At 38.6% G+C, this 24,010-nt stretch overlaps 1 protein-coding gene across 3 annotated transcripts in view; it reads left to right on the plus strand.

The window, feature by feature from the left end:
- The window catches only part of LOC131036099 (uncharacterized), a 176,034-nt gene extending 156,446 nt beyond the window's left edge, over positions 1-19,588 (plus strand). For all 3 annotated transcript variants that reach the window (XM_057967912.2, XM_057967911.2, XM_057967913.2), the window contains one exon: positions 19,177-19,588. In XM_057967912.2, coding sequence (XP_057823895.1) covers positions 19,177-19,345 — 169 coding nt within the window. In that variant the 3' untranslated portion in view covers positions 19,346-19,588. The remainder of the gene's footprint in view (positions 1-19,176) is intronic.
- The last annotated feature ends 4,422 nt before the right edge of the window (positions 19,589-24,010 follow it).

Below are 24,010 nucleotides of genomic sequence, written 5' to 3' on the forward strand. Positions count from 1 at the left end.
TGCTTGCACCTACCGTACGATGGTCGTCTCCTCAACCGTACAGTCTTCTTCCTGTTGCTTTTGTACGAAAGGAGCTCTATTCACCGTTTGTACGGCTCCGTATGACCCTTTGGCTTTTTGCTATCCCCACGCGACCGTACGGTGTTCACTTGTCTCCGGTTTTTTATTGTACGGAATTGTTGTTCGCTTGTACGAAATTCCTCCCTGATGCTACGCTGTACGGTCGTCCCAAGCGCTAGAATGTTGTCTTCGTCTTACCTCTTTCCTTCTGCCGTACAATGTCGTTGCACTGCAGCCGTATGGTCTTTCTCTGTCACCCTCTGGCTGTACAGATTTTGATTGCCGGACTTCGTCACTGGTGTCACCCTTGGCATACGGCGGTTTTTTCCTTCTATCACTTAGGCGTACGGATTATCACTTGATGTACGACCAATGTACGGTTTGGGAAAATGGATTCCGTACGGTCTACTTAGTGCTCTTTTACCCTCTGTCGTACGGTGTACAACTTTTTCACCATACGGTATGTTGATATTTTTTTATTTTTTATTTTTATTTTTTTAACTTTTCCAAATTTTTCAATTTTTTTCCAATTTTTTCCAATTTTTTCAAAAAAAAATTTTCAACTTAAAAAATAAAATAATTACCTTTTCAATTTGTTCGGCTGGGCCCCACCTCTGGGCAAACTGGATCATTCCGCTGCTACCTGTGGTGGTAAATTTTCAATTTCGACCCATTTACCCTCTCCTTTCTCGGCAAGTCACCCAATGTCGACAACTTAATTGCTCCATTCACAGCTACTTCACGGATTTTAAATGGCCCAACCATCGGACTTTAAATTTCCCAGGCTTAATCTCATTCCGCCCATTATACTTCAACACCCACTGACCTGGACGAAATTCCATGCACCAGATGTGCTTGTCATGCCAAATTTTTTGTCTTTGTTGGGCAGCTTCAATGGCCCACTGGGCCATCATTCTGCGTTCATCCAACTTGCCTAACGCGTACAGCTGCTCCCGCAGGCTTTCCATATCTCCTAGGCGATTCTCGATCGCGATCCTTAAATTCGTAACCTTGAATTTTGTTGGCACAATGGCCTCTTGGTCGTAAATTAACTGAAAGGGTGTCTGGCCTGTGGTGACTTTGTAGGTGGTCCTACATGCCCATACTACGGATGGCAACTTCTCCTCCCAATCTTCCTATTCGACCCCGCAGGACTTATAGATCACTGACACCAATATTTTATTAGTAGTTTCAACCTGCCCGTTGGCCCTCGGGTAGTACGGGCTCGACAAGGAATGAAAAATCTTGAATTCCGTCGTGCGCAACTTGACTACGTGATTCACAAAGTGCCCACCACGATCACTCGTCAGTTGGATTGGGATGTCGTACCTTGTAATAATCTGTTCATAAATGAACTTGGCTGTACTCAAAGCTGAGTTATTCGGTAGTCTTCGCACCTCAGCCCACTTGGTAAGGTATTCTGTCACCACCACAATGTAATGACATCTCCGTGTTTTGCTAGTCTTTAAAGGTCCAATTAAATCTAGACCCCAGCGTTCAAACAACTCCTAGGCATGGGATGGATTGAGGGGCATAAAGTCTCGCTTTAATGGTTTTCCTGCCCTCTGGCACATATCACAGCCCACCACCCATTCCCGTGCATCATTATACAGGGTGGGCCACCATAGCCCGACTAGCAATACCTTGCGTGCGGTGGTGTCTGGACCCATGTGACCTCCTGCATGCCCTTCGTGTGCTTCCCAGAGCACTCCCGGAATCTCTTCTTCCATCACACACCTTCTAAGGACTTGGTCAGGTCCCATTTTATACAACAACCCATTAATTAGCTGAAATGTCCTGCTTCTCAAGACCAGCTTCCTTCTCTCACTCGGTAACATTTCGGCTGGGAACCGAGAGGTAGACAAGTATTCCCCAATGATCGCATACCATGGTGGTAGTGTCACAATGTGGAACAGATGTGCATCAGGAAAATAATCATTGACTCCTTCCAGCAACTCTCGTGACCTAATCCGGGACAACTAGTCTGCGATCCCATGGCTCTTGCCTGGCCGTACAGTTATTGTGAAAGTGAACTCTTGAAGAAGCAATAGCCACCTACTTATTCTGCCTTGGATAATGGGTTTATTTACCAGGTACATCAACGCCTGGTGGTCCACATACAAAGTGAAGGTTGTCGCCAGCAAGTAGTGCCAAAATTTTTGTATGGCATAGACCATTCTGAGGGCTTCCCTCTTGGTGGTATTGTAGTTCTTCTCGGCTTTCAACATCAACTGACTGGCAAAATAGATGGGATGATCCAACCCATGTCCCCCTTTTTGTGCTAGCGTAGCCCCAATGGCATAGTTCGAGGCATCCATGTGTACGTGGAATTCTCAGTCCGAATTTGGATAGGCCAGAATGGGTGCTGCCACCAGTCTTCTCTTGAGTTCTTCGAATGCTTACCCCTATGTCGGTCCCCATATGTACGGTTCGCCCTTTCTTGTCAGTTTGTCCAATGGGAATGAACATTGAGCGAAGTTCTTGATGAACTTCCAGTAGTATCCTATATGTCCCAAGAAGGACTTTACTCCCATTACATCAATGGGCAACTCCATCTCCACAATTACCCGTACCTTATCCGGGTCAGTTTTCAATCCAGCTTTACAAACGATATGGCCCAACAACTTTCCTTGCACTACCATAGATCTACATTTCCTTGAATTCAAGGCTAGCCTAGCCCTTCGACATCTCTCCATGCACTCTCGCAGCTCCACCAAGTGAGTGTCTTCACTACTAAAAATCGACCAGTCATCCAAAAAGGCCTTAAAATTCCCCATAGACATCTTATGGAAGATGTGAAGGACTATCCTCTGAAATGTTGCCGGAGCATTGCACAAACCAAACGGCATCCGGTTGTACGCATAGACTCCGTCCTCCACCACAAAGGTGGTCTTCAACTTGTCCTCCTCAACTATCAAAATATGATTGTAGCCGGAAAAGCCATTTAGAAATGAGTACATATGCATGGGCAACCACCTCCTCCAGGATGTTGTCTCTGAAAGGTATAGGGAACGAATCCTTGATGGTGACTGCGTTGAGGCACCGAAAATCCACGCAGATGCGGATCTGGTTGGCCTCCTTCAGTGAGATCACAATCTGCGAGACCCACTCACTCGTCTCCGCCCGAAATATGATGTCGGGCTCCAGCATCCGTTCAATCTCTTTGTTCACCTTGGTCGCATAGTTCTTATTCATTTGGTACGGCCTCTTCCGTACTGGCTGGGCTCCCGGAACCAGTGGTAACTGATGGATGCACAATTCTGGCGGGACCCCTTTCAGATCCTTGTAGGACCAAGCGAACACGTCCTTGTATTCCATGAAGATTTTGAATGTTGCAGCCTTCAGCATCGGGCTCCAATCGTCTCCTACCCAGATATTTCGAGGGGTGGCAGTGTCTCCTAAGTTCTCCTTCACAGTGGGGTCTTTGTACCGCATTGGTTTGTCCTTTGAAAACTCGTACGTCGGAACATCATTTACTTTGGCATCTCCCTCCTTATACTCCCTGTATTCTGGTAGGAACTCATCTTTCTCGCCTGGCTCTTCTTCAATTTGCAGCATGTGACACGCAAGGTGGAATACTTCATAATCTTCCATTTGCCAGTGGAAGAGTCCATTCAATGAGTAGATGTCATCTTTCGAGAAGCCATCGAGTTCAAGCACTCCTTCATTATTTGGTTCCATCTTGTCTTTGCCTTTGTAGGAATCCCACTCCCATCCGTTTGAGTCCTCTGAATTAGAGTCGGATGATGCCAGCTCCTCGCCAACGACCTGGGTCCTTAGATCAATAATGTACTTTCGCCCCCCTTTCTCCATGGAAAGGGTGTTCTTCTTCCAATTGTGGTTCACTTTGGTTGTGACCAGCCACCCTCTCCCTAAGATGGCGTCATAACCCTTTCTTTTAAGTGGGATTACCACAAAATCCAGTAGTAAGGGTTGTGTGCCAATGGTCACGGGCTGGGCCATCAGGGTGTCGAGTGGCTTGATACCGTGCTGGTCTGCTCCCACCAAATTGAATGTTGGTGGCCATAGTGTTGGCTTCCCGAGCTTCTTCCATGTATCCTCTGGCAGCACATTCACCCCAGATCCTCCGTCCACGATGGTGTCCTTGAGGATAGCCCCGAGGATTCCCATTTCCACTACCACAGGATGCTAACCACTATTTAAGGCCAACAACATTGGATCAGCCGAGGGGTTGACCAGAACTTCTGTCTGGGTCACACCCGAAGGTGCGTGTGCGGTGCTTTGTACGATATTGAAAATGGCAGTCCTCAGCTGTGGCATTGTGTCCAGAAGGTCCTTCACCCTTATCGGTGTTGGCATATGGACACTCCAATGAGACATTGTATGTGATTGAAGGTTTTGTCATTGATGGCAACCTTGCAATCCTATGGCACCGGCAAGACATCATACCGGCAAAGCATTACACAAGCAAGACAGTTCATCGGCATCAACAAGATCACTCTACACCGGCACCGGCACCGGCACAGAAGAAAAGATGTATACCGGCATAGAGGCCGCCAGGATTTTTGATATGTAATATTTTGTTTATTATTGTAAGCTGACTTGGCAAATTGTAAAATGACTCTTGTATATAAAGGAGATCATTGTAGACATTTAGAGAGAAAACGTAGCGAGCATAAAGAAAATTATTAGGCAGACCTAATGTGCGAATTATAGGTCAAGGGTATATGTAAAGAACAGAGCAAGAACCGGTACTGAATCTGGCATTGGAGATGCTATTGTAAAGCAGTACAAGTCATTGGATTAGTATAATCCTTATTGTAAGTCAATGTGACTTCTCATTGAGCAGTGAGCTCTAGGCAGTTGGCCTTCCTACATGTGCAAGCCCCTATTGTAAGTAATATTCTCTTATTGGCTAGTGAGTGAATATTGTGGGTCACAAATCCCATCGAGGTTTTTCCCACACCGGTTTCCTCGTTAAACATCTTGTGTTATGGTGTTCTTTTCATGTGGATGTTTCTGATTCTGTTTATTGCATTAATTCTTGCATACCGGTATACTGATATTTTATGTTCTACATGTTTTAACTTAGAAAATTCTTATCACCGGTTAGATACTGATTCACCCCCCCTCTCAGTATCTGTGGGAATCCTAACAATTGGCACCTCCATCTGCAAGACTTGCCCAATTATGTTCTTTTCGGCTTCAGTACAGGATGATGTACTCACCACCTCTTCTTTTTTCCGTCTTTCTGTCGTCATCTCCCGCTCAATGTCGGTCTTTGCCTCTCGTAATCTCTCTGACTCTATCCTACTACCTTCCTTGGTGGTACACAACATATTTAAAGGACCTTGCAGTTGTCGAGAGGAACACAACCATCAACCAACGGACACATAACTACCCGAGAGTGACAACCCACTTAATACAATTAAATAATACATTGCCGGATAACCAATATTATCAAACATAACAATAGACATTTTATGCTAACTGCAGCTAAGCAAGAAACAAGCTTCTATTTCTTTATTCATAACAAAGGCAGAATACATAGCAGCAGTGTCATGTTGCACACAAGCTCTCTAGATGAAGTAGACATTGGAAGACATTAAGGTAGAATATGATCATCCAATTTCAATACTTCGTGAGAATACTAGTGCAATAAATGTTTCAAAGAATCCTAGTATGCACTTTAGGAGAGAGCATATTCCTATCCAGTATCATTTCTTAAGAGAACAAGTAACAAAACAACATGTCAAGTTGGTGGAGTACATTGCCACAAAAGAATAGATCGCGGATATTTTTATGAAGCCCCTTCCAAAAGAGACTTTTGAGTATCTTGGATAGAAATTGGAAGTGATATATTTTTAATCTATTCACTAAGTTCTTTATGAGAGGCACAAATTCAGGAGGAGCTAATTATTGTATAATCTTTTAGCTCCGTAGATTCTTTGGTGATATGCATTCAAAAGACAACTCAAAGAATGATCAGCTAGTGAATATTCTTTGTGAGAGTTTTGAACATCCCTTTGCCATTGATTTCAAAGGGGGAGAATTACAAAAAAGGGAGAACTATGTTCCTACTGTATTCACAAGTTATTTGTTTGCAAGGTTGCCATCAATGACAAGGAGGGGGATTTTTAGAAATATTGTCATTGATGTCAAAGTTCATTTTGTTTGAGAAAGGGTTAAACTGAATAACAAGTCTTGACCATCAAAAGGTTATATATTGACTTCAAATTCTATGCTCATCAGGCTTCATCTCTCCTGTTTTCACCCTAATAGTTAAGTTCGTGATGAAAAAACACAAGTCGAACCCCAACCCCAAACATTTTCATCAAACATCGATGATTAGGCCTTGAGCTTGACATTTGTGAAATCTATTGAAAGGCAATATAGAGTACATCTAACACTTAACCCTCGACTTCCGAAGTTCAATTTTCCTTGCAAATTTTCTAAGTCCATTGAGCATCAATGATCAAACTTACAACGTAACCTTTGGGAACTAAATTGAAAGATGGTAAGAAGACAGCTCAATCTTTAATTTCCAACAATCAATCTAATCCTTCAATGCTCAACAAGACTTCGATGTTCAGTGTTTCTCTTTAAGCAATGACCTTCACCTTTAGTAAGCGGTAAGAGTGACCCTGCACCCCAATTCCCCTAAATGGTTAAAAGTTAATCTATGGTTGTTACACCTTCATTGGTATGGGTTGTGTTAAAAATATTTTCCTTGAAGTTGGAAGAGAATTTATTGGCTAGTTGACCCATGGAATAATATTACAATTTCATTGTAATTATTATGATTTAATTCATTATGGTCAGCCCATGTGTTTGGCATCCGAGTTGTTTCATTTTATGGCTTTCTTGTTTTGGGACAAGTCATCTCATCAAAATATTATTGGGGCACATCTTTGAAAGGGGAAAACTTTTGTTGGAAAAAAAACACCCCTCTTGATGAAGATGTAATATACACTTTTGTTTTTATGTGTTTTTTTATTTGAGTTTGTTTTGGAATGTAGAGAGAGATCCAAAAATAGATATAACAATAGTCTTATTTGTAGCAATGAATTAAAACAAAATAACTCTTCAAAATCACAGTATTCAGACTTAACCACAACCAACAATATTTTCAGATTTATTTTTAGAATTGGTTTACAGTATATCATTAAAATATAAACTACCCAGGTCATCAAAATACATTACCATGCCATTTCCAACATACCCATTTGATTTGAACGATTACAAGTCTAATTTTGCAATTAAACAATAATCTGAAAACCCTCAAATTTGGACACCACACTTTTAAAATGTCTCCTTTGCCCACGTTTTGGATGTCTCTTAGGTGACTCCCTTAGGCAAGGAAAATCCTTCCAAACCAAACAACTAGAATCAACAAACCCTCACGCTCTCCTGGGAAGTACAGCCAACAGCATGAATGGTACACCCAACATAATGAGATGGTACAGCCAGCAAATAAGAGATATAAATAGCAGTTAAAACCTTCAATTTTTCCATTCTTGCCTTCACAATCAAACTCTGATCTTTTGTACTATGGAAATGGAAACCACAAACTGAAATCTTCAACAATGAAGCCCAAATGTGATCTCTAGTTAAAACCACCAATAAATCTCCTAGGTTAGATCTTTCACTAACGAAGATGTTCTTTGCAAGGGTTTTCATCCTCACAAAGCCGCAAGACGAAGAAGTTCAATCCAACCAAGGTTTGAGTTCAATATCAAATCTATACATAATGAAAATGAGCTTCAAAAAACTGTCTTTTGAAGGCCTCCAAAAACCAATGCCCACTTAGGGATTTGCACTTTTTATTTTAATTTTATTTACTCCTTATGTCTCCCCAAATTGGCGGCCATTTCAATATGTTCATTTTATTTAATTTAAACAACTTATTCCTCCTTAGGCCCCCACTTAGCCATTTTAATAAATTAAATAACACTAAAGTTAAATCTTTAGTTTAACTTTAATATTTTAATGTTATTTAAATTAATTGCTCTTGACCACATTAATTGCCTAGATATCAACATCAAATGCACTTTGATTTACCGACATTCCCAAAATACAAACACTGCCAGCTAACCAAGTTGGTGTCTAGTCTATGAGTTACTAAAAATAGTAAAAATAGACAAATTGCTCGAATCCACTCCAAAAAATGCCATAATGCAAATCTCAACTAATTGAGCCCCAAGCAACACCTATCATCACCAAACAGCTGGATTGAGCAGTCACCTTAGTCCCCTAACCTTAAGTCATTAGCCTATGGGAACCCGTTGAATAGGCTAATGGTCACCATGTTGATAGTGCTTGGGAAGGGGACATTATAGTCCATCCTCCCCAAAATTACTTGTCCCCAAGCAATTCCAACTTTGAATGCTGCAAGATATATTCATTTTCCCACGTTGCATCCTCTACCAACAAATTTTTCCACTTAACCAAGTACTCTTTGATAATCCTTTTTTGCAGAGTACACTCCCTATGGTCAGTAATGGCCTATGAAATCAAGATTAACTTCCCCTCATCTAATGGTGGCATCTCTGATGAAGGAACTACATTATGCCCAAGTACCTTTTTGGGCCTAGACACATGAAATACATTATGCACTTTGTTGCTAGCCGATAGCTCTAGCTCATAAGCTACTTATCCAATCCTTTTGGTTTAAAAGGACCGTAGAACTGAGGTTTGAGCTTCTCTAACCCACTCTTCTTGAGAGTCGATTGTCTGTATGATTGGAACCTCAAATAAACCATGTCGCCCACCTCGAAAATGCGCTCTGTATGATGCTAATATGCATACAGCTTCTGCTGATTTTGCTAGCCGATAGCTCTAGCTCATAATCTACTAATCCAATCTTTTTGGAGACTTTGAAAGGACCATAGAACTAGGGTTTGAACTTCTCTAACCCACTCTTCTTGAGAGTGGACTGTTTGTATGACTAGAGCCTCAAATAAACTATGTCGCCCACCTCGAAAATGTGTTTTGTATGATGCTAATATGCATACATCTTTTGTTGATTTTGTGCCTGTTGCAAGTTTTCTTTCAGCGATTTCATGATATCATGAATCTCCTATAGCAAATCTCTCATCTTAGGCACTCTACTATCCCCAAAGAGAAAATCAACAAAATTAGGAGTTTTGTATTCGTACAATGCCATGAATGGTGACATCCTGATAGACATATGATATGTAGAATTATAACAATACTGTCCAAGGTGCAGTCATTTAACCAATGCTCTCTACTATCCTAAAATATAATTCTTGAGATGCCCTTCCACCCATTTATTCACTATCTTCGTCTACCCATCTATTTGTGGGTGGTAACTAGTGTCGAGAGTGAGCTCTATCCCACTCAATCTGAAAAGTTCATGCCAAAAGAGGCACAAGATCTTGTCCTTGTCACTAACTATGCTCCTAGGCATCCCTTGATTTCTAAAAATATACCTGACGAACAAATCAGCAACTTGCACTGCTATGTATGTTGGAGAAATAGCAAAGAAATGTGCAAACTTTGTCAACTTGTCCACTACAATACATATGCAATCCTTACCCTATACCTTAGGTAGCCCAGTGATGAAATCCATAGAGATGCATTCTTATTTCTGATTGGGAATGGATAGGGGTTGAAGCAAACTAGTTGGATAAGTATGCTCCTTTTTGTTCTGCTGGTATGTGAGGCAATTCTTGACATACTTAAGGACTTCATTGTAAAGTCCTTTCCATATAAACCTTTCCTAGACCTACTTGTAAGTCTTAAAGAATCTTGGGTGACCAACCATAGGTACATAACAAAAAGTCTTCAATATCTTCACCTAACTCTTAAATTAGACACCAAATAAATCCTTAGCTACATAACAAAAAGTCTTCAATATCTTCACCTAAGTCCTAAATTAGACACCAAATAAATCCTTGCCTTGTAAATTATCAACTCATTAATCATTGTGTACCTATCATCCTATATAGTACCTTTAATGATTCCTACTGCCCATGAATCCTTGGCATATTCTACTAAAATCATCTCTCTCCAATCAGCAGTGATCTTGACTAATGAGCACAAACGAGGCCTCCTGGAAAGTGCATCAACAACCACATTTTTCTTTCCCTTAACATACACAATATCAAAATCGTAGGATTGAAGTCGATTCACTCACTTTTGCTGCATATCATTGAGATCTTTCTAATTCATGAAATATTTTATGCTATTGTGGTCAATTTTGATGATGAACTTGCCCCCCACCAAATAAGGTCTGAACTTGGCCAATGCATGCATGATGGCCAACATTTCTCTATCATATATTGAAGACATCTTCTCCACACCTCTCAACTCCCTTCTTTCAAAGGCTATGGGATGCTTCTCCTGCATTAGTACAACACCTATCCCCTCTCCTAAAGCATCACACTCCAAGTCAAAAGGTTTGGAGAAATCTGGAGTAGTCAAAATTGGGCAAGTAGTCATCACCTGTTTGAAGTGACCAAAACACTTCTACGCTGCAGTAAACCACACGAAAGCCCTCTTTTTAGTCAAATTTGTAATTGGAGCTTCAGTTTATTGAAACTTCATAACAAATCTCCTATAGAACCCACATAGACCAAAGAAACCCTTAAGCTATGAAAGATTCATGGGTGTAGGCCACTCAACAATTGCTTTGATCTTTTCAAGATCAACTCTCACTCCCTCAAAACTAACAATATGGCCAAGGTATAGAAGTTTTGTCATGCCAAAATCACACCTAGAATCTTTGGCATACAGTGACTCACTCTCCAATATGCTTAGAACTTCATCAAGGTGCCACATATGTTCTTCCCAAGTTTTGCTAAAATCAAGATATCATCAAAGAATATTAATCCAAACTTTCTTAACCACTCCTTGAATACTTGATTCATACAAGACTAGAAAGTGGTTGGTGTATTGGTCAAACCAAAAGGCATCACCAAAAACTTAAAGAGACCAAAATGGCATCTGAAAGTCATCTTCTCTACATCCTGTTGTGACGTCTTCACACATCGCCCCATTGCAAATGGGGACCCCCACTTTTTCCTGCCTTTTGCATAGCGGTAGAGTCTCTTGCTATTAGCCTTCATTTGAAGAAGTGTGTTTTCTCAGGTAGCTAGATAGTGGTAGAGTCATTTCTCCCTCCTTAGGTTGGAAAGATGTTGAGTTGAGCATAGTAGGTAAGGAAGGTCAATTGAGCAAAATTTGACTATGGGAAGGAATGGAGTGTCAAGTCAAGTGTCGATTTGAGCATGACAAGCAAGGAGATTTGAAGGATGCATACCTTGGATCAAGTCTCATCAATTATGCAAAGTTTCCTTCGTCATCCAAGTAATATGATCATACTTCATTGAGAGGCAGGTTGAAGGGGCAAAATTTGACTAAGTATGAGAAAATTTCCTTTGCTCCCCTTTAGGAGCCAAATGCACTTCCATTGCTCCCTCAAAGGAGCGAATTTCCTTCCCTTGCCATCTAGGGGGTCCAAGATACCCTTGGTCATCATGAATTGCAATGTGAAGCCTTGGTCGAGCAATGAATTTGATCTTTAGCCTTGCCTAATGCAAAATCTGACTAAGTATGAGAAAATTTCCATTGCTCCCTCTTAGGGGCGAATTTCACTTCCTTTGCTCCTCCTTAGGAACGAATTTGACTTCCTTTGCTATTGTGACCCCCAGCATGACTCCCATTGCATTCTAGAGGCCTGAAATGGATACAATGAATCCAATTGGAAGGATGAATCGATGAAGAAGTTGATAAAAAGCTGAGGATGGTAAGTTTGTTGCGCTCCATTGTTCCTTCCTAGGAGCGAATTATACTGCCTTTGCCTTGGTTTTGGAGCGAAATTCCTCTCATCACCTTCTAAGGAGCCTAAGATCATCATATTCCTCTCATCACCTTCTAAGGAGCCTAAGATCATCATATGTTGCCTTTGTCGAGCAAAGAATTCAATTTCCAATCAACAACCTAAGATTTGGCTAAGTGTGTAAAAATTTCCATTGCTCCCATTCGGGATCGAAATCTACTTCCTTTGCTCCTTCTCAAGAGCGAAATCATCTTCCATTGCCCTCATCTTGGAGCGATGTGGACTTCTTTTGCATATTTGAGGGTAAGGAACAAGTTTAAGTGCCTTCAACATCCTTTTGATCATTGAAAGAGATTAATGCATCATAATTTTAATAAAGGGAAGGGTCGAGATGGCAAATTTGGAGCGACTTCCTTTGCTCCCCTCCAGGAGCAAAAACACTTCCATTGCTCCTCTTTAGGAGCGAATTGCTCTTCCTTTGCTCTTGGTTTGGAGCGAAGTAATCTCTAAGGCGTTCATTGAGAGGTATTTGTTGACTTTTGTGCATGGAAACCAAAAAACCTAAGGCATGAGTGGATAAGACAGCTAGAGAGTGAATTTGAGGTCACTTCCATTGCCTAATTCTTGGAGCAAATTATGCTTCCATTGCTCGTCAATTGGAGCGAATTCCTCTTCCTTTGCTCCTTCATGAGAGCAAATTCACTTCTAAGCTACGTTACCCCAAGTTTCTGGTACGAGGGGACAAGGGGACGAGTTTGACAGCAAATTTTTTTGCCAAATTTGGGGACGGGGGGGACGGCTATATAAAATATAGGGAAAATTTAAAATATATAGGAAAATTCTAAATGTTCATATGAAAACATGGATAAAGCATGCATCTATACATTATATTCATATGAAAACATGGATATAGCATGTGTATGATACTATGAAAACATTTTAGAATGCAAACATCGAGCATACAACATTATCAAAAGACTCAATACTCAATATGCACTCATAATTCAGAATTTCAATTCATTCACATTGTCAATATGCATATCATGATAGATATTAAAGAAATAACATACAAAATGCCCAAAGGCCACACTGCTGCCATATTGTTTCATTGTCAATTGCGATATGGAAATCAAAATAGTACTAAGTAAATACTAAAAAGCAAAGTATAATATTTATTATTTAATTTATTTTCTATTTATAAATTTTAAAATTTATAATATGAATTAATTTAAAATTATAAATATTTGATATGAATTAATAAATTTAATGTTGCCTTTTAATTTTTGATAGAGGGCCCATGTTAGAAAAATAATAAAATATAGATAGTCGTATTTTGATTTCATAACTATTCAAATTCAATAATAAAAAAATTGATAAGTCGTTTTTAAAATTTTTTCAACATAGAGGACCCATGTTAGAAAAATTAAAAAAAATTTGAAAATACGACTTTTTTTTTTTTAATATTTTTCCCTAGCCCTAGATGTGGGGGACGTCTAGCCGTCCCTGGGACGGCTGGGACGTCCCCCACAGCTAGGGAAGTCGTCCCCCCGTTTTGGGGACGTCCCCTCAAAATTCTGACAATTTGGGGATGGGGGGGGGACGTCCCCTGGCCGTCCCCAAGTCCCCGAAACGTCCCCGGGACTGGGACGGGGGTTTTCAGGTAGGGGACGCGTCCCCGGGTTTCGTAGCTTCTAAGGCATTCATTGAGGGTTGTTTGATGACCTTTTGTGCATAGAGACTAAAACCTAAGACATGAATTGGTGAAACCAAGCTAGATGGCGAATTTGAAGTGATTTAATGTGATTTCCTTTGCTCCCTCCTAGAAGCGAAATACTCTTCCTTTGCTCTTTCATGAGAGCGAATTTGCTCCTAAGACCTCACATGAAGGTAATTTGATGCATTTGAGTTGATGCAAGGAGGGTAAATGGAGGAAATCAAGCTAAGTATCGAATTTAAGGTCATTTCCTTTGTCCCCTTCAGGATCGATTTTTACTTCCATTGCTCCTCATCTGGAGCGAATTTCCCTTCCTTTGCTCTCTCATGAGAGCGAAGTTGATTTTAGAGCCTTCCTTAATGATAATTTGACACATCTACACACTAGGAGAGCAAAACTACAAGATTTAAGTTGATGAAAAGAGGAGAGATTGATAAAACATAGCTAAGTGGCAGAATTGAGACTACTTCCATTTCTCCCTTCTAGGAGCGAAAGTTACTTCCACTGCTCCCCTACAGGAACAAAATTCCTCCATTTGCACTCAAAAGGTCCGAAATTCTTCTTTTAGTGTGATAGGGAGTATTGATTCAGTTAATTTTGTTATTTCATCAATATGATTCAAAATGTCTTCTTTTCCAGGTCTGATTGAAGAATCAAAGCCGGGAGTGAGGAAGCACATTCAAGATTACACCAAGATGGAACACAGCGCAAGGCAAGCATGACATTCAAAAGCAGAAGGACTTCATCGGCAAGCACAAGGGTAATAAGGAAGGTGATTACACAGGAAGGATCTCAAGGTGTTCAAGAATTCTCACTGCAGCATCACAAAGAAAGAATTCCAAAGGAGTGAAGAAGCAGTCGTGACATCAAGGGTTCATTCCAAGGCAATATCAAGATCCAAAACTAAGAGGAAGTCAACATATACACCCTGTACCTTCATGGTTTTCAGCATTGAGACATTCAAAAGGATAGTTTCAGAAGAGTTAATCAATGTTAGAAGATCATCTTGAACAACATGATATAATTTGGAAACACACCTTCATCATCATCACTACTGAAGCTTGATAATGTTGAGTATCAAGAAATATTATTCAATACTCATTCATGATGATGAATCCAGATCACAAGTGCAAGTTGAGGTGGCATCCTAGTCACCATTCCATCAATCAGAAGGTCCCACATCAACATGTCTCGATTCAATGAACCAAGCTCACCCATGGGGGCACAAACTCCAATATACCTACCCCTACTATCTATTCATCAAACGCTCAAGAAATGACATGTGTCCAAGCATTGTAGTTATTTCATTGGCCAGACTAAAGTTTGTTGTAACAAACCCTAATTAGGGTTTCATTGTAAAATCTTGGCCATTGATGGGGTTTGATCCTAGCCACTCATTGTAATGAGCTCTATATAAAGCTCACGCTCTTCATTTGTAAAGGTCAGTAGTTAGGAGAAGTTAATAGTTAGTAGCAAAGAATTAGTGACTAGGAGAAAGATAGAAAATAGGAGGTTAACAATAGTTAGAAGTTAGAATAGGAGAGGGAGGAATTGTTGTTAAGACTTGTGAATGGAGATACTCTTTTCATTGAAGTTATGGTGAAATGAGTTATTTCAACAAGTCCCATGCTTTCTACTTATCATCTGCTTTTATGTTGATTAGATTGAATGGAGGAATTTGTTGAATGTATTTGTGTGGAATCCATTTAGTCCATACCACTAGCCTCTTGCTGATTGTAAGTGTGTCTTGCATCGCCAATTGGAATTATATGAGCTTAACTTCAATTGTTATATGTCCATTGTTGATGCATTGACTTGAATGGTAATCAATGTTTGATGATAATGATTTGAACATCTTTGAATTGCTCCTTAGAAGATTGCACTGAGCATGTGTCAAATTGTTTGGTTTGATGATGAGACCTTGCCCGATAGGATTCCATCGAATCAATCACTCTTTTCTTGCATTCTAAACCTTAGAATAGAATTCCTCAACCCTTTCTCTTTTGCCCTTTTTTTCAACTCAAGCTAGTTTAGGATAAAAAGCATCACAAGATTTCAACATCAAATGATCAAGTTCCAGCAATTCAAGCATTCATGTACAACGTAAGACCCCTTGAAGAAACAACAATCACAACAACCAACAGAGCTTATCCACACGTCATGACCCGACATTGAAGAACCTTGGAGTTATCTCAAGTGATCCTTATGCAAATCTTCAGCATTCGAGAGACTTTGATCAAGAGAGGATAAGATACTTTTGAATATTTTATTCTGTGTTTGCATGTGCCTAAAAAACACATCAACACATCCTCTTTCCTCCTTCTGATCTGATGGTAAACTGATCTCAAATCAATCTTACAAAAATAGCAAGCACCATGCAATTCATCAATCCTAGGAATAGGATACCTCTTTTTTGATTGTCTACTTGTTCAAAGCTTTGTAATCAATGCACATTCGCTTATGCCATCCTTCACCAATACCACTGTAGAAGCAAAGGGTCTTTTACTGGGTCTAATGTGCCCCACATTCACTAATTCCTTAATGGCCTTTTCAATCTCATCCTTATGCCTCTTCAGATCTGATCAAGAGAGGATAAGATACTTTTGAATATTTTATTCTGTGTTTGCATGTGCCTAAAAAACACATCAACACATCCTCTTTCCTCCTTCTGATCTGATGGTAAACTGATCTCAAATCAATCTTACAAAAATAGCAAGCACCATGCAATTCATCAATCCTAGGAATAGGATACCTCTTTTTTGATTGTCTACTTGTTCAAAGCTTTGTAATCAATGCACATTCGCTTATGCCATCCTTCACCAATACCACTGTAGAAGCAAAGGGTCTTTTACTGGGTCTAATGTGCCCCACATTCACTAATTCCTTAATGGCCTTTTCAATCTCATCCTTATGCCTCTTCAGATGCCTATATGGTGTAGTGATTACTGGTTTGGCACCTCCAACTCTATTACACCTTGCTAGGCTTAGATAGAAACTTCTGAATGTCTAGATGATAATTGTTCTTCTGCTGTTTTGAAACTAAGGGCATTATGATACACTTTGCTGCCCACTCCACCTGATCATGTCTAATCAACTTCTTCATCCTCTTAAAGGATAGTACTCTAGGACCCTCATCTAACATCCCTCCGAGTACTATTCTCTTCCCCTTCGCCTCAAATCTCATCTCCATCTTCTACAAATTCATAGTGAACTCCTGACTGTTTGCATCCAATGCATTCCTAGAACCACATCAATGCCCCCTTTGTTCACCACATAGAAGTCATCTTTCAACTCATACTCTCCCGTTTGTATGGTCAAATTAGAAACCTTGCAAGTGCAATTGAGCTTATATCCATCTGCCACCATTGCCTTGAAGTCTTCATGTTCTTCAATGAAATTATGAGTAGCACCTGTATCAATGAGAGTCATTATTTGCTACAAATTTAGAACACCTTTAACCTTAAATCCTACCACCTTTTGGAATCTAGAAAGTTGAGCAATGGTTGCACTTGTTCCTTCTTCTTTTGATGATCTTTCTTCCTCACTACTCTTTGAATTAGATTGCTGATCTGATTTTTCTGAGATTTCTTGACTGTTTGACTTTGGATTCCCTATGAAAGCACTTTTTATCTATATCCCTTTTGTGTGGGAATCCTTTGGATTGGAATTTTCTCTTAGAAGTGGTGGTCTCCATGTCCCTAGCCTTCTTAATGGCTTCTTGTAGAGTATGTGGATTCAGTGCCTTAATTCAACCCCTCGAAGGATTTGATAGACCATCCATAAACAGAACTATAAGTCTCCTCTCTGAAATATCTGTAACCAAAACCAACAACCTCTAAAAATTAGGAACATAAGCATACACTACACCCCATTGTTTCAACCAAGCCAACTCATTGAAATGCAGTTCTGGATCCTTTTTAGCAAATATTTAAAATAAGCCTCTTTGTGGCATATGAAGTGATCTAATCATGTCCCATGGTAATCATCCCATGATGCCACCACTCATGAGCAATATCATCCAAGTGAATCAAGGCATATTTGATAGCTTCATCTTCTGGCATGGGATTAAGCTGAAAATATGTATCCACTTTCTGCACCCAAGCTTTCATGATAAGGGTTAGTTTCCCAACCTTTGTCTACAAATCATGATTGTTTGTTCTTCCACCAACACAAGGTCTGTGCTTTAATATGAGGTCCATATAATCTCTAAGAGATATTGCAGCCTGAAAATCTGGGCCTCCATCTATCCAATCTTGCATAAACTGATTTTGCAAATCATTCACTTGGGGTTCATTGTCAACCTAAGGTTGGAATCTTGGTGGAAATATCCGCATAAGGGTTTCTGAACTAATTGTTCTCATATGCTGATTTGACCATTATTACCTCCATTGCGACCATTATTACCTCTACGATGTCCACTATTACCCCCATTGTTTGCACCATTGTTATTATTATTGTTGTTGTTATTGACCCCCAACTGTAGAGCCATCATCTCAATCAACTGAATAAGACTTTGATTTGTTTCCTATGCACGCTGCTCTGCAACCTATTGTCCCCTAACCAATGTGTCTGAAAGGTTCATTGCACATTTACCTTCTGTGTCTCTATCACCCATATTTCCTGCTCTCTGTTCTTGTGCTGCTAGGTTTGGATTGGATCTATTTCTTCTGGTGTTATAATGATGTGTGAAAGTTTGATGCTCAAACTCTAACATGTCACTATTTTTTTCATTTTGAACCCTTCAAAATGGCAGAATACGGTGCTCTGATACCACTGTTGAAGAGCACACGATTATACTGAGAGGGGTGAATCAGTATAATAACAAACTTCAACTTTTCACAACTTGATTAGTCACAATAGCAATACTTCAAAACTTAATCTACCACAAATGCAAGATCTAGCAAGTAGAAACACAAGAACACACGATTTACAAGGAAATCCTTGTGGGAGAAAACCACGGCAAAATATTGCTTATATTAGAAACTTCTTACAAATTTCGTAGGCACCAACCTACATGAGACACTAATCCCCTTTAGATGATTCGTAGGCACCAACCTACTGAATACACCAATCTCCACAGCTGAGCACCAACCACTAAAAGAATAAAGTGAAATTGCTGGATGTTCTTCTTGAATCAGATCTGATCCTCCTCCACAAATCTGCTCAAAAATTATTTCTTAAATCTGCTTATGATCTTCAAGTCTCTGCCGATAGGTCTGCAATAACTGGCCCTTAAAGTCTGTAATAATTCACCTTCAAGGTCTGCTCATCCTCTTCAACAATTTCTGCTCGTAAGGTTTGGAACAATCTGCTTATAAGGCCTGCAATAATCTTCAATAAAATCTGCTCATAGATCTGCAACAAACTTCAATAATGACTGCTCATATCTGCTTCTTAGATCTGCTCTAAGGTCAGCTTAAAATCTGCTTTTAATAGGAATAATATTCAATGAATTGCTTGACAGAATGATCTCAAAATGATCTCTTTTTTATAGCAACAAATGCACCTGTTTATATACTATATAGGGCCTCAGATTGTACACTTTCAACTTTAGTCATTATACACCTCAACAAGTTTCTCATTAGGAACGAGTGGAAGTTATTTAAACTAATATGCTTACATTTGTTTATATCTGCAGTGATTTTCCATTTGTAGTAAAAGAATGTGGATACAAGGAAGCAAGGGATCAAATTCCATACTTGTCGAGTAAGAGCCTTCCATTATCAAATGAAGCTCTAGAGTGGATAATGGGTAAAACTTCAATGCATCTTTTCCCAGGCGCTTGGGCCTCTTCTGCTGATGGGTAAACAAGCAATGCATCTTTTTTTTTGGGCACTTGGGTCTCTTCTTCTACCGGGTAAAACAGCAATGCATTCTCATTTCATCATACGAGGATGATGATGACAGTGATAATTGGCATACATGGGACACCAAAGTGTATCTATTTTAATGGAAGTTTGTTTCCATAATCATTAAGCTTTATGATATATTCTCCTAGCTTGCTTTGATTGTCTTGATTTCAATTTTTATTTATTATTTTTTATTTCAAATGGTTGTGTAAGCTGAACGTCATTCTCAGGTAAAGAAATCAATAGAAAATATCTTTGATCGTCTACTTCATTTAAATTGCATAAACCACATTCTTTGTTTCAGTTTTTGTGTGGCTCAATCTACTGGTGAATCCTAGTTTTATTGTCTTGTTCATGAGAATCGATTTGTAATTCAGTAATCGGTATTTTCTATTTTAGGCTAGGAATTTTGTTTAGGTATCATAATTTTCAAAGTTTCTTCTTATCTTTGATTTTCATATCATTCCAAAAGCTCCTAGTACTTTTGATATGGATTTTTAATTCTAGGTATTCTAGGTCAGCGTCCAATTTTTAGTAACATACGTACCTTCCGTACCATCCCATCTTGAACCACTTATAAGTCTTTCTGCCAACCGTCTTTTAGTTGAAGGTGGAAAATTATTGTCGTAAGATGCCTGAAAGTTGAGCTTGACTTGGTATATGTTTTTATAATGTGTTGGAGCTTCATCTCAATGAGTAGCAAGCTCCCTATGAGAAAAAGGTAGAGCTTTGTAGAAATGTTATAATATCCCAAAGAATACTGTCTATAAAAAGATGCCTACCATTAAAAAAATCGGTTCACTTACATATTAGCAAATTTTAATGGAAAATGTATTTCTTTAGAAATTGCCAAAGGTTAATTTTTTAATATGATGTGATAACATCACTAAATTCTAATTTTATCTGGTCAGCAAACATGTATTGTAAGCATGCACCATTTTTTATAAATGACTTACTTCCATTAATCTAATCTTCAACATGTCTTTATCATATTACTTTCATATATAACAAATATCAAAATTTGATGTAAGAACTCTACATATTTACTGCTATATATGTAGTTAGAGGGCTATCCATGTAGAAAACAAGTAACAAATGTGTAAAAATGCAAAAAGAATGAATACCTTGAACAATTAGTGATGGTAAGCAAGTGGTATAATTAATGCACATTTATTAAAGCAATAACTGACAAATTTGCAGCCTTCATGTGACAACCATCTAAGAACCGTCATCAAACAAAATGAAATGCTAGCAATATGCTTCATTGGTTGAAATAGGGTGTCATCATGTAAACAACTTAGCTTGAACTTTAGTGAATTGAGAATCCAATATTTACAAAAGCTTGGTTAAAATAGTGTGTCATCATGCAAACAACTTAGCTTTACTGAATTGGGAATCCAATATTCACAAAAGGTTTAAACAAAGCCCACTATAATTAAAAATTAAGAAAAGTACTTGTCACACGTGCAAGATTTGAAATAAAATTAATTCAACTATGCTTAACAGTCTAAATCATGAATAATCTAATTGATTGTACAAAAATAATCCACCTCATCTAAGCAAAGCTATACTGGATGTGGTTTGGGATTAATACAAACTATTTGTAAAACATTTTTAGGTGAATTATGAAAGCTATGATAGTTGACTCATGGTTACATGTAAGATGTAGGTAAGTTGATGTGTAATTTGGAGATACGTGAAAATAAAATTTAATATTTTGTTATTGTAAAAGAGAGGTGATTTACCTATTCTTGATATTGATTATCTCAATTATGTTTACTATTGTCTTCTCATCCTAATACATGGTGTAATTTTAAATTTTCAACATCATTTAAATCAAGATGACAAAAACATCATTCTTGGGGCTCTACTAATGTAGAGGCAGGGAAGTGAGGCAAATGGCTAGTACTCACCTCAATAGTGATTATTAGAAACAAATTGACCCTAATTGAGTGTATATCATATCCAATCACTAGTCAATTAATCATTAGTTGATTATTATTGAGCTTGAGTGATAGTCAATTGTTGTGGTCATTTAAATAAATAAATGATTGATAACTAGGTTCTCATCCATTAACTTTAGCCATCTAAACTCTCAATATACATTTTTTTTTGGCTGATTATTTCATTGATCAACTCCATGCAACGATAAAATGCAAAATAGATATTATGGAAAGAGGTGTAATTCATTAATATCCATGAAAACAAAGAAGTTGTTCTTATTGGTGCTTCAAACTTAAGGAAACTGCAAAATTTGTTGATTATTGATCCTTAGAAAACAGAATGAAAGATGTTATAATTGAAGTTTATCATTGTATAATTGAAGTTTATCATTGTTAAAGCTATGTTGTAATTATTGCATGTGATGATGTTTTCCTATTAGCAAGAGAAAATTCATGTTTAACATGTAAAAAAAAATGATTATGAAAGCATACCAATATTCATTGCAGTCTACATAAGTTGACATGCAAAACTCATCAATTTGGATACTTGTTGGAAATGTTAAAACATATGTATTGATGTGTAAAAAACACAACTTGTAGCATTGTAGTCTAGTGGAGACTTAATACCACTTATTTCTTCCATATGTCAATTTATGTTTCATTCTCAAATTATCTTTGAAACAATATAGTTTATATTAAACTCATATTCTTAATCATAGGTAAGTGTCGAGGATGAGCTAAAGCTTGTGATTGCATGTAAAGAAATCATTGTTTGCTATCGAATGAACTCATTTACATGGGTTTTCTTATAATGGATCCACTTGTACTCATCCCTTTGACCTTAAAGGAAAATGTGTTGCAATTTTTATTTGTTGGCACAACACATGGAGTTTGTTTAAACATGTAATGCCCCGCCAGGAACCCCGAAGGAAAACCCACAACAAGGGTGAAACAATTTTTTTTTTTAAAGTATAAACATCATAAGTGCATTTACACAACATGCACGATAACACAAGCGGAACACTTACACCAGAATTCCTTAAGGGTTACCAACGAAGAACTAACTCCAAGAATAATCTTCACAACATCATAAATCCACATATGCATCATTGACTCAATGATCACAAGAAGCCATAAGCAAATAAGGATTCATCATAGAAAGATTGAAAGGATACAACATAATCTCCACTTCAATAAGCATTTACTAACATCATCAAGGAAACTTGATAAAAACATCCAAACATAGGATTACATTGCTCTTTCAATACATAGCTTCTCAATAAACATAAATGATAGATCTCATCCAATTACAAGATTACATAAGATCAATATTACAATGATACAATGACCACATAGGTCTACAAATACCAATAATCTCCAGAACATGAGATGAAGCATGAGTCACGAAACACAGGAACACCTGCGAAGCCAATCCTCGTATGAAGGCACAAATTCGAACATCTGATGGGAAGTGGCACTACCACCCGACCATGTAATTCCCAAAAGGAATCACCCCACCGTGCTAGGAGATAGCTGAGGACCCTCAAACAAGCATAAACATGACATGGTTGACTAAACAATACGACTCCATGACAGCACAATAAGACTCCACAAGAATCCAGGTGACTCAACTTCACAAACACCAGTGAACTGACATCACAAAACACAAGTGAACCAAATGAGAGAGTGTCATCGCATAGCTTAAGATGGTTACCCTGGTACAGTCTCCATAGGTCCTGGTTCACTGTCCTGGTAACCTCTCCCGACCGTCTGGCTCCAACTAAGTCTTATGCGGACCCTACCAACCTTTCGTGAAGACAAGGTGGTTGGTTTGCCATTCCAGGCCTTCTCAGAACATTATGAGCCCTGTACTAGCACTCACCTATGCACGAGGTACAATTATCTTTATTAATGTTATGATACTACCCACCTAAACATTTCATTAGATTACCAGTTATTATTTGACTTTCGTTGGGTCGTAATGCCTACCACTTTGGGTGCAACCCCCAAACGAAAGCCACTCTCTCAAAGGACACTGCACAAGCATGGTCACTCCCCGAGGATCCTATGGCAAAGCAGACAGCCATAACACCACTATCAGAAAACAAGTGGTCAAACAAGGACATACTGACTCTTGACTAACCATAAGGAAAAGACACTACATGGTTAAGACAACGGAGCCAACATATATCACCTGGTCAAAGGTACCAATTACACCACCCTAGGATGACTGAACCACAAACCAAAATATCACAATACACACTTGCAAGGACAGCTAAATACACCAAATCCACACTCAGACAATCTTTGAGAATATTAGCATCATAAGCACTTGCAACATCATTGATTGAAATTAAATATAACACTCTTGCAACAATCACATTATTCAATTCTCAAATCAATATTCCATCAGGAAAAGAAATCCACATTTAAACATTCAACCGGTTATAACATGAATTCCAATCAAGCATTTAAATTATTTTCAGAATATATCCAAATCTACTAATTTGAATCTCTAATTCATGCCTTGATTTTCATTGATAAAATTATTAACCACATAATAAAAAAATCACATGAAGATCACATTACGTCACACAAAACCACTTTAAACATTCCATTATAAAATTTAAGTTCTTTAACACAAACCGGTTTGGAGGCCGATGAGACCTCAAAACCAAGC

Source organism: Cryptomeria japonica, chromosome 4 (genome assembly GCF_030272615.1).
Source record: "Cryptomeria japonica chromosome 4, Sugi_1.0, whole genome shotgun sequence".
NCBI classification, from domain to species: Eukaryota; Viridiplantae; Streptophyta; class Pinopsida; order Cupressales; family Cupressaceae; genus Cryptomeria; species Cryptomeria japonica.